The sequence below is a fragment of the Pagrus pagrus genome, assembly GCF_965226575.1.
Source record: "Pagrus pagrus genome assembly, chromosome: 5".
Lineage (NCBI taxonomy): Eukaryota > Metazoa > Chordata > Actinopteri > Spariformes > Sparidae > Pagrus > Pagrus pagrus.
The window spans coordinates 2180431-2193007 of NC_140189.1; the positions used below are offsets into that span (position 1 = coordinate 2180431).

General features: G+C 38.5%; 1 protein-coding gene across 2 annotated transcripts in view; it reads right to left on the reverse strand.

Annotated features, from left to right (window-relative positions):
• The window catches only part of enpp6 (ectonucleotide pyrophosphatase/phosphodiesterase 6), a 95711-nt gene that overhangs the window by 55784 nt on the left and 27350 nt on the right, over positions 1 to 12577 (reverse strand). For both annotated transcript variants that reach the window (XM_084353205.1, XM_084353204.1), the window contains exon 3: positions 8646 to 8757. In XM_084353205.1, coding sequence (XP_084209331.1) covers positions 8646 to 8757 — 112 coding nt within the window. The remainder of the gene's footprint in view (positions 1 to 8645; positions 8758 to 12577) is intronic.

Below are 12577 nucleotides of genomic sequence, written 5' to 3' on the forward strand. Positions count from 1 at the left end.
ACACTGGCCAGCAGATGGTAATTCAGTAGTACTGAGCAGCTTCCAGGTGTTGATGTGTAACTGTGGGAATGTAATCAGGGCATTCCTGGAAAAGAGAGGATTGCTCTCAGTGAACTCTCCCTGAATAAATAAAGGTAAAAAATAAAACAATTGGACATTTACAAAAACTGAGTCAAAATTAATAAAATGAGCATTTTAGTGTGTTCAGTTGCTGTAGGCAGTCACACTATTGTGTGAATTTATTAAAATGATTATTATTAGGGTTCATGCCTAAAGGACAGTGTCGGTTTATAATTAGCGTTCATGCCCGAAGGGTTTATTATTATTATTTGTCTTATGCTGCAGCTCAAATTGCCGTGACCTACAAACAAGAAACTTGGCACAGTAATTGGAAATGATGTGCATTAAATTTGGTACAAGGTGGCGCTTTAATTAATGAAACAAAATTCCATTACGGAAAAATTCCACATCACTAGGAATTTGATATACAAGTCCAGAGATACACAATTCTATTATAAAAGACAAAAACATGGCTGCAATCAATCAAAAATATCTTTGCAAAAGACGTGGCTAAGAATAAATTGGCCAGATAGATATCTTCAAGCCAAGGTTGGGAATAGGTCTACAAAAGCAAGTCTAGCACAACACATAGGGGGCGCCAAATAAATAACAATAAGGTATCTTCAAATCCGCTCAACATAATTTCACCATTTTTGGTAAACATACTCTGGAGGTGACCAAAATCTGAAGTGTCATTTGGATTGGTGTAAATGGGAGTGGTTTTTCACGTAAAAATTTAAAAAGTGGTCTCAGCCACATAAAAACCGTAACATAAATGTGGTTCCACCAACACAAAATTGAAACATGCGGCAGCCTTATCTGCAACATGGTGCCGCTATAATTAACGAGGCAGAATATGATCACGGAAACATTTGCCAAGGGAACACAGTAAGTCAATTGACATGAAATTTGACACACAGGTCCAGGTGAAGTTTTTTTCAAAATAACTTTAGCTGCCAGCATTCACACTGTATTTTCAAGGAAACACAAATTTTCTAGTTACTGTGAATGCTGTAGGCATTCACACTATTGTCCTTCGTGAATTTATTCATATTATCATTATTATTAGTTTTTCATCTGTCTGTCTGGCAATATTAATACATCTTTGAGCTACAGACACCATTCAACTATCAAAATGTTCCACTTTTTAAGGACATCCCTGCTTCCACTTTTGGCTTTTCTATCTATTATACTTTTGGAAATATTCAGCTTTTTTTCTGCCAAATTTTCTGAATGGTTATTCAGCTATCAAAATGTTCAGCTTTTTAAGCACTTTCAGCCTTGTACTTTTTTTCAGCTTTTCCAAATATTCAGCTTTTTTTAGTACAGTGGAAGTAAATGAAAAAATCTTCAAATCCTGGAGGAGAGCAGACAGTACCAGTTTTGTCTCTCGCCCTAACTCTATCTCCTGTTACTCACTGTATAAATATTTATAAAAATAAATATTTTGGGCGTAACTATTACAGTTTTTTTCAAGACTAGCAGGAGTTTGGGAGGTGTTTTTCTATGTAATTCAAATTGTGCCTATTCATTCTGATTGGGGAAATTTTCAAATTTCGTTCTGCTCTGCTTCAGCATACGTTCAGCTAGAGAAACTGTTCAGCTTTCAAAATGTTCAGCTTTTTAAACACTTTCAGTATATTACTTTTCAGCCTCTCTGCCTTTTCAGCTTTTGAAATATTCAGCTTTTTCAAAAAAAAAAAAAAAATTCCAACAGAAGTAAATGGAGTACTTCAAATCGTTTTATTTAAAATTTTGTCCGGGCCATTGTAACACCTTTGCAATTAAAGGCTATCAAAAGCTCAAGTTTTCATTAACGATGTGTTGGTGTGGAGAATATCGCTGGTTTGCCAAGAAACAGGCAGTTGCTGTAACTCAGTAGTACATGGTCGACCTTCAGACGTTCGGTAGGAGTCTCACCCTGAACACATTTACATGCCAATATTCTGTTTTAGTCATAGACAATTCTAAACAGTGAGGCACTGCTTCTGTCCGGATGACAACATCTGGCTGAAACATGCAGAGAAAGCGCTTCATGATGCTGTTTTGTGAAGATTGTGAGTCGTGATTGTTTCGGTTAAAGTGCATATAAAACACTATGTCAGCTTGTTTACTTATGTGGTGATATCAGAGCTGTGGTGACTCTGTTGTATTTTTGTAAGTGAGCAATCACGTGGGCTGACATTGACGCATATTACTGCCCTCAACTTAGAACTTGAAAAATAAACCCAAAGGAACAGCTCCGTTTGTCTCTTCATCTGTCTGTCTGTCTGTCCGTATAATATCTTCTTTGACAGCCTTTTTTGTCTCCATTTACAGCTCCAGTTCCCAGTTGTCCTTGTGAGTTCCACGATATTGGTGGGAAGTTCTTTTTATCACTTACAATGCGCTATGTCTACGTAGAACAATACAAAATAAGATGGTGGATCAAGCTGCATAGAGCAAGTAGATCTTTCTCAAATATGGCTTGCAAGTCTCTCTCTGTTTTTGTTTCATCTTGAAGATTGCTCAAAGAGGCAGACCCTACAGCTATTGCTGAAGGTTCTCAGTCATCCAGCTCATGGTCATTCTGAGACTAACTGAATTCTAAGTTAGCACTAAGTAAGCACTTAGAAAGACCTTACAGTTGCTAATCTAGAAGCCTTTGGCCAGCACATTTGAGAAAGATGGTATGGTCAGTGCTCGAAATAGGCCTGTACTCACTGATACACAATACGGGTACTTCTATCTTTTAGTCTTTGGAGTACAGTGACTTTTTCAAGTGCACCGGCACTTCTCTCAAGCAACCACTACACTTTCCCTCCCTAAGAAAACTGGATTACCAGGGGGCAACAGGTGATGCTCACCTGTTCCAGTTCTCATCTGCCTGCTTTTCTCTTAGGTGCTTGAGGTTCTTTGTTTGTGTGACACACTGAGCAAATTCACAAAGTATGGATTGTGGCCGCTGATATCAGCATGAATAGTACATCACTTTTAACACCTTACTGCCCCACTAATGATACAACTGCTCAAACATGCCCATACAGTCATGCAACTGAGTGCAATTCACCCTTACTTTGCATTTGAATGGAAAAAAATATATATGGCAAAGTATAAAACACACACTGAAGTGACAGCTGACGAAAACAGAGAATTGCAAAGAAAAGGATGGCTAATAGAGATCATAGCAAAAGAATAAATGCCCCTAATCAGCCGATACAAGGAAGCAAAATAGGGAGAGAGAGAAGAATGAAAACAATCATATATAAAGATACTGGTTATATGATAACCCACACAAATGGACTCATCCCTGTAACAGTGCAAAGATACAGTTAAGTACTCTATATCAGTGATTCTCAACCGGTTGAGAATCACTGAGTCCATGAAAATAAAAAATCTCTTAAAAAAGATCCTGACATTTATATTATCGTTAAAGTTACTGCATGATGCTGTTAATACAATATTATACATATTTATATATAAATATATATATATACAATATATACATATTTCTGAAAGCTACTGTATAAAAATTCTGTTTGTCCCAATATCTGAAAGCTAAAGTTCAGAAGATGCTGCATAAATGTTTTGTTACATATTTCTGGAAACGGCATAACTATGCTGTTGTGTTACTTTATGCCAAGAAGCTGCATAAGTATGATTTTTTTATTCTGTGTGTGTGTGTGTGTGTGTGTGTGTGTGTGTGTGTGTGTTAAAATCTAAAATATGCAGGGGGTCCAGGACCCCAAAAACGTTGAGAACCACTGCTCTATATAATACATTAAAATGAAATGAGTTGTTGTCTGTTGCTACACTTGCAGCCATCCTCTCAGCCATGACACCCAGTACCAAAGGTCAAGTAATGTACAGCAGTGGCCAGAAGTTTTGAGAATGACACAAATATTAATTTTCACAAAGTCTGTTGCCTCAGTTTTTATGATGGCAATTTGCATATACTCCAGAATGTTATGAAGAGTGATCAGATGAATTGCAATCAATTGCAAAGTCCCTCTTTGCCATGAAAATGAACTTAATCCCCCAAAAAACATTTCCACTGCATTTCAGCCCTGCCACAAAAGGACAAGCTGACAGTGTTTCTCTCATTAACACAGGTGAGAGTGTTGACGAGGACAAGGCTGGAGATCACTCTGTCATGCTGATTGAGTTAGAATAACAGACTGGAAGCTTTAAAAGTGGTGGTGCTTGAAATCCTGCTTGAAATCCTGTTCTTCCTCTGTTAACCATGGTTACCTGCAAGGAAACCTGTGCAGTCATCATTGCTTTGCACAAAAAGGGCTTCATAGGCAAAGATATTGCTGCTAGTAAGATTGCACCTAAATCAACCATTTATCAGATCATCAAGAACTTCAAGGAGAGAGGTTCAAATGTGTCAATGTCTCCTAAAGTTGATTCAGCTGCGGGATCGGGGCACCACCAGTGCAGAGCTTGCTCAGGAATGGCAGAAAGCAGGTGTGAGTGCATCTGCACGCACAGTGAGGTGAAGACTTTTGGAGGATGGCCTGGTGTCAAGAAGGGCAGCAAAAAAGCCACAAAAAGTCATTTTCTCTGATGACTCCCCTTTCTGACTGTTTGGAGCATCCGGAAAAAAGCTTGTCTGGAGAAGAAAAGATGAGCGCTACCATCAGTCCTGTGTCGTGCCAATAGTAAAGCATCCTGAGACCATTCATGCTTCTCAGCCAAGGGAGTGGGCTCACTCACAATGTTGCCTAAGAACACAGCCATGAATATAGAATGGTACCAAAACATCCTCTGAGAGCAACTTCTCCCAACCATCCAAGAACAGTTGCCTTTTCGAGCATGATGGAGCACTTTGCCATAAGGCAAAAGCGATAACTAAAGTGGCTCGGGGAACAAAGCATCAACATTTTCGGTCCATGGCCAGGAAACTCCCCAGACCTGAATCCCATTGAGAACTCCAAGCATTGATTATGCAGGAATGGGCTGCCATCAGTCAGGATGTGGCCCAGAAGTTCACTGACAGCATGCAAATATTGACTTTGCATAAACTTAATGTAATTGTCAATAAAAGCCTTTGACACTTATGAAATGCTTGTAATTATACTTCAATATACCATAGTAACATCTGACAAAAATATCTAAAATAACTGAAGCAGCAAACTTTGTGAAAACCAATACTTGTGTCATTCTCAAAACTTTTGGCCATGGCTGTACTGATTAAATAGGTGCACAAAATGACATGTATACAGCCTGTACACTGGCTATCAACAGGAGAGGAAGTCAGAATTGTTAAACGTAAAATGTGTAAAGTGTGCATTCACAAAAAAATATTGGCCAACATGTGACGCCTTGTATAGTGCTGGGCCATTACAAACATCCAGAACAGCTTTATTGTATTTTGTTATAGATTCTGTATGTGTCTTTAACACATTGCTAGGGATGAGTCTCTATTCCTCAGTGGAAGTTTTCAGGATTATAGTAGAACACATCTGCTAAGGCACCTCTATAGAATATCATAATTAAATATCGTAATTAAATACATTGTTTATAATTCCTGTGAATTATATTCCTTTATTGACTAATGATCATTCACTGCTGTGTGATTATGACCCCGACACCCACTGAATCAGATCCTGCTGACAGTATATCAGAAGATAGAAATTAATATTTTTTCTCTTACCTTTATTTAACCTGAAAGTCACATTGAGGTTAACAACCTCTTTTTCAAGCCTTTGTCAAGATTGACAGCAACCAGATGAAAACATGTAGTTTTAGACAGATTACAATACTACAATAAGAACAGATACAGGAAGGAAGTACAGACTATCAAACCTTTTTGAAAGGGCAGAAAAATCCCCTTGACAGTGAAAGTTGTCAAATCAAAAACTATGACATTCTAACAAATCAGTCCCAAATTATTTTATCTTGGATTTAAAAGTATTTAGCAAGAGTAGCTTATTTAATTTTACATTTTTCAGTAACAAATTCCAGGAAGAAGGAGTAGAAGACATAAACAGCTTTTCTAAGCTCTGAACTAAAAGCATAACATTCCAGGCCCTCTCCGCTGCGCTCCAGGACAGGGAATGTGATGGTGGCACAGGGCTCAATGGGGAAATATTGATTTAAGATTTGTGTTGGCTGATATTTTTACAACTGAAAGGTATTTACGGAATAATTATTACCTTTCACTATAAGCACAAATACAAGGCAACTACAAATACAAGGTTTATGAAAACGCTCATGAGAAAAGTTTCATGAGCACGTTTTCATAAACATTCAAACCAGCAGTGTTATTCGCGTACTTGCACTTCTGTATTTGAGCTTATAGTGAAGTGTAATAATTATTCCATAAACACCTTGTGCATCCAAAACTGATGCAAAAGGTCCTGACCAAGCATCGCTTTTTGACGAGCTGGGAGTGAGACTGTGTTGGAATTTCCAGAGGTGTGTCAAATGATCCAAGTCAGGCTGCTGGGCTGCAGCAGCCTCAGGCCATGACGCATGTGAGGGCCCGTTCATCACTGTTTGCAGTTTTATTTTTATTATTCTGTTTTTTGAATACATTTTTTATGGGTTTTGTTCTAAAAAAAATTCAGCTAAGTAGCCCTTGCAGTATGTTCCCCCTAGATGACATTTGGTAGGCTTGTGTATCACATCAAAATCTACAAAAAAGCCTCTTGCTGCCATTGCTCAACAGGAAGTTGGCCATTTTAAATGTACTTTTACAAACAACTTCCAGAGCAGGGGTATTGAAATTAAATTCAAAGAGAAGCAATTTTCCTAAGTGAAGGTCTGGAACAACATATTGTCTAACTTGCATGATAATTCAGTGCCATATACAGCCCAGGTGTATCAACATCTGTATGTAGTCAAAACTGACTGTCAAATGAAGTTTAATTCTATAATATTCAAAAAATTCTCATATCCCACTCCCCCATTTTCTCTTGCTCATTGAAGAAAATGCAATAACTTGTGTTTATTTTCTGTGCCCTAAATTTGGATTTGAGTTTGCTCAAATGTCTTGTGCTCTGTCTCATAGAATCAACATGCAAGAGTCTGTCTATCCTCGATTTAAAGCTCTGTTTGTTGTCCACTTTTCTCTTTTCAAAGTATGCCAGGAGAAATACATCCTCTCTAAGTCAGTCCTGTTGTCTCTTGTCTTCCCCTCTGTGTGTATCTCACTCACTGACTTGCGTGGCCATGCTTGTCTGAATGCACAGATTGGCTGAGTAGCATCACATGAGATGATTTACAACGAATTCGATTGGTCCATGATGAGCAGTCTGCTGAACAAGTGCTGTTCAGACTAGAGAAGACAGAGCAGTTAAAATAGAAATACTCTTTAACCATTTTATAATTCTCAATAATGTATCAGTTACAGGTCCAAGTCCGGTAGTCCATCTATTAATGACCTCAGTCCTAGATGACTAATTTGACTGACTTAACATTGGGTCACTGTAACACCTTTATGTGGAAAAGTTATTAAAATTTGTGCCAGTGGCGGCATGGCTAATTTCAAGCTCTTCCGAATAAACAGCAAGTTGTTCACACGTTTTATGAGAGTCCCGGCCTGATGACATCAACATGCCAATATTAATTATAGTAAGAGCACCAGCTACTGGTCACAGGAAATAAGTTTGTATACTCTGATTTACTTATTCTCCTAGCACAGGGGTCTGCAACCTGGGGCTCTTTTGCCCCCTGCAGTGGCTCCCTGTGGCTTTGACATTTTACATGGAAATGAATAATGTTTTTTTTTTTTTATATCATCACTGTTAGGCCTACAGTGATTCTTACATTCTCTGAAGTAAAATTGCGCAGCCTACACACAGAATTGTATCTGTTCTATCAAGTTGTGATTAATTGAATGATCCTGAGTTAATATCATTGTGTTTTATGCTCAAGCCCGAGGGGTGATTGCTGTATTTGGCTGAGGATAAAAAAAAAGAAGGATTAACTCACACTGAAATGGACTAAAATAAAATTTAAACTGTACTGTGTTTTTTTTAATTTATTTAATTTTTACTGTTTTATTATCAAATGATTATAAATGCACCAAAACACGGCATCATTCAAATGGAATTGCAAAGTTCAAGAACCTTACACTGTAAGCATAAGTAGCCCACTGCAGAGTTGCCACATGATGTGAAAATATAAATGAATGCTCAGTTAGGCCTATTAATAATCTTCCCATGTGACAACCCTCCTCCGTGACCTCCAATGACTTCCTGTTGCAGCCCACATCCGATTCAAGACGATGGTACTGGCCTTCAAGGCTGTCAATGGAACTGCACCCATCTACCTCCAAACACTGGTCAGACCACACGCCCCTTGATAATGTCATATTGTAAAGCTTGTCAGTTTTCATGGAACACCGTTGTTGTGGCATTAAACAGAAAATAACTTGAGTGTACATTGTCCAAACTGCCCCAAATTTCACATAGTTTATAAGACTCCCAGTCTTAAGACATCAACAGTACAAGCCAAATAGGACGTTGCTTAAAGCATCACCTTGCTCAAACCTCACTTTCCACCTTCATGGCAGTTAAGTCTCAAGTTGGCAGCTGTTTTCCATGTAATGGCCAAAAGTAAGCAATGGATTAGAGGAAACACATGGGTATTGTTACCTCAGGATGTTGAGAGCATTCACTATTGAGTCTGTGAGGTTTTTCTCTGATGGGTTGTAGACATATTCCTCACAGAATGATGGACGGACACCCAGAATCTCCACCTCACAGCCTGAAGACACAAACACACATGTGAAATTACTGCATCATTTTCAGACAGTTCTTATGCTTAACACTGTGAATAGGAGCACTCAAACTCAAAGTCATTTCTTACCCAAATTTTAAACTTTAGATTTGGGCATTTCTGAACAGGAGACAGACTCGGTGGTTCTGTGCGAATAACAATGGCCATTGTGCCCAGAGTCAAGCTCGGCCCAGACATCACTATTTCAATGTCCACTGAAAACATTCTCAGCAGCCACAGTTTTTTTTCTTGTTTTACAAGCATAACACCAATTTCCAACTAATTTAGACTTGAATATGAAAGCAATAACAATATGACAACCTTTAGTTGCTCATTTTAATTTCATTTCATTTTAAATGTTAGCATAGTTGATCTCAAAGAACAGCTTCTGTCATTGACCTGTAATTCTTTTTTTTTCTTTTTCTTTTTTTCTTTCTGATTATATAGTGAATTAACTACCGGTATTTAATTGGTAGCCCAGTAGCTTGGTAGTGATTACTGTTCATCATGTAATATGTAAATGAGAACAATTACATATTTGATCTGGTTGCATTTAAAACAGTGACACTGATCACAGAAAACAGGACTTATTGCAGCTTTAACAGTTGTGCTATCCTGTGCTAATATCTTCCTCACTTATTACAAACACGTACAGCTAGTTTTACTGTGTGTGCATGAAGACAAAATCAGTGGCAAATTAAATGCATCAGTAAAAACTGGAGGGATTAATATTTATGTGTATAAGAGAATATGATTTTTCAGAGATGCGAGCTGCTCTGGCTAAATAGACCCGGCGAGTAATAATATTGAACTGAGACGTGTGAGCAGAAAGTGAAAAAGTCTGTCGACACACAATGTGGACATTAGATCACTTTGTGAGGCAGCAGGATTTGCGAGATCATGTAATCATGTGATCTTGCAAAACAATCTTGCCAGCCTTAGCTAAGTTGGTTGTGGCTGAACCACTGTTTTCGAACCAATCGGCATCCTATGAGGAACTACTGGCAACTACAGCTGTGGTTTAGATGATTGATGATAGATTTGAAACAACTTTGTTGGCGCCTGATGAGGGTATTGTAGATGCTGTTATAGCATCTATTATATTAGAACTGGAAATATTTCTTCATTGAAAGATAAGCAAAGAATGGCAGTGAAAGCTATCTGGATGGAAAAGATGTTTCTGCTCTTTTCCCGACTGGCTTTGGAACTGGCTTTGGCTATTCTGGAAGCAGCCTCCCAGTATGGCCAAGATATTCTAAGATATCTACATTGTTGTCTTTGAAGGAATGACCTTTCTCCTTCAGATGTGGAAACAATTGTGAGGGAAAAACTTGTCCACCCTAAGGACAAAACACCCAGGGAGGTTTATTTTGTTCAACGCAGCCAGGATTGCACAAATTTGTACATTGGGGAAACAAAACCGTAAGCAAATGGTACAACACAAGAGAGTCCTCAGGTCAAGTCTCTGCTGTCCCCTTACATCTTAAGGAGAAAGGTCATTCCTTTGAGGACAACAATGTACACATCTTGGCCAGAGAGGCCAGATCATAGCCAGTATGAACGTCTATTCTCAACTAACTCTGGATGTCAGTGGATGTCTAGATTATGGCCTGAGTATTGACATGGCCAGGCCATGATCTGGACGTCCATTGACAGCCAGAATTAGTCGATAAATGACGTTGAGAAAAGACGTCCAGTCGGGCCATAATCTAGACATCCACTGACATCCAGAATTAGTTGAGAATAGACGTTCATACTGGCTATGATCTGGACGTCCACTGACAGAAAAGACGTATAAAAAACTTTCATTCTGGCTCCCCAGAGGACGTCTTTTAGACGTCTTGGATGTCGATAAATGATGTCTAAAAGACGTGATCTAGACCACTCTTTGCTCACTGGGTACCCTAAGAGGACTGCATGAGAGTGCTGCAAAACTAGCTTAGTTAACATTACCGATGAGTAGCAGTTTGTTTAAAAACTATGATAATAAGCAAACTTTGCCAGACAGATAAAATATATTTAAGCTTACGGTATTGTTTGCTCATAAAGTGCAGGATTCAGATGGATAATCCTCAAAAACAAAGGCCGGAGTTGGCTTCATGACTTCATGTTCAGCATGTTTTCTACAGTAATACAATATGGTTCTGTATTTGCAGGGCCAGATTCAAATATCATACCCAGAATGCAACAGTATTCACAGTATAATGCGGTATTTTATGGGAAACGGCAAGCTGCCCCAAAGTATTGCCGAAATGTAATTGCTCCTCAGCCCTCCTTAAATGCTCTCTTTGACGGAGATGAGACACTGAACCCAACAAAATTCCCATGACCAACTATTTCAACATTTTTTCTGATGAGAATGGTAACTGATCACAGTCCAATATCCACCAACTGCTGCATATGTGGATACAATCTACATAGTACTAATGAGGGCATCCCTCTAATGGCCTCTGACTGTGACACATGTCATCTATTCCACCCAAATACATTAAATCCTGCACCCATGAACTACGTCCAGTCATACATGTGATGAGACAGGTGTGCCAAAAAAAGAAAAATGCACAAGCAAATGTCTGGCACAAACTGAGGCCCCTGCTGCCAACCCTCTGAGTATAGTTACGGGTCCAATGAAATGGTCTATCAAAGACAGATTAGGTGGTCATATCTGGGAATTTCAAAATGTGACTGTTTTCTCCAATACAAAGGAAATATTTTAAGTTTTGGACTTCAGACTATCATCTCACGCATACAGCTTGTGCTACATTGGACATTTATTTTTATAGACTGGCACAACTACTTCTTGCTCCCTGGTGAGTCCCTCCTATAAATCCAACCGCTCACTTTACCTAAAGAACCCTTTTGCAATGCCTTTGATGAATTGTATAAAATGGATGTGCTATAATTTGTGCTCCATCTGATTGCAGTCTCAAGTATATTTAGTGTTGCCCTATAAAGGACAAAGGGGGAAAAATGTAGAAGTAAATAATTTTAATGATATTTTGATGTTACATTTTCTTTGTATGATTTGGTATCTTCATGACAGTGCACTCAAACCATTTTACATAGATTAACAGAGCTCTATGATTAAATCATCTCTTATGTTGTGAGGACAGCCCAGACACAAGTCTCTTTGATAAAACTTTTGTTAGAGCTCAGTCCAGCCCTGTGAGGAGTCACAACAGAATCTCAGCTGCTCATTCTCATCATTACAACAGTAAACTAAGTAACACTCAGGTGTACTCTATTTTACCCAGGAAGCCCATTTAATCAGCCATTTGCCTTGAAACAGTTGTTTATTGAGCCTATGCAAATCTACTCAGTCTAGATTCTTTCCCAGATGCCTTCCCCCTGTTGCTTAGCCCAAACCTATTGTTTCCTGTTGTCTATATCATAGTGTAGTGATTTATGCAACATTAATAGGGAATTTGGGTTAAATGTGGCTATCAATAATAATTAATGATCACAAGGGATAATTATTTATTATGTGAATTAATAAGATCCAATTTACATTAGATCACCTTTGGGGCACCACCCTTGAAGAAGGGAAAAGATAGCCAATTCACCAAATCAGTCTCATAAAAAGGTACTAAACTTTCAGTTTGTATCTCTGATTAATAATTAACTTAATAACTACGACCAAAATTACCATAACAGCTAGTAATGGTTGAAGGATTTTGGAGTCCTTGACAGAGTAGAGATGTGTATGTGTGTGTGTGTGTGTGTGTGTGTGTGTGTGTGTGTGTGTGTGTGTGTCTGGAACAACAAAAATAAAATGGTGGCTAGGGTTCAAAGTACCACGCGACATGGC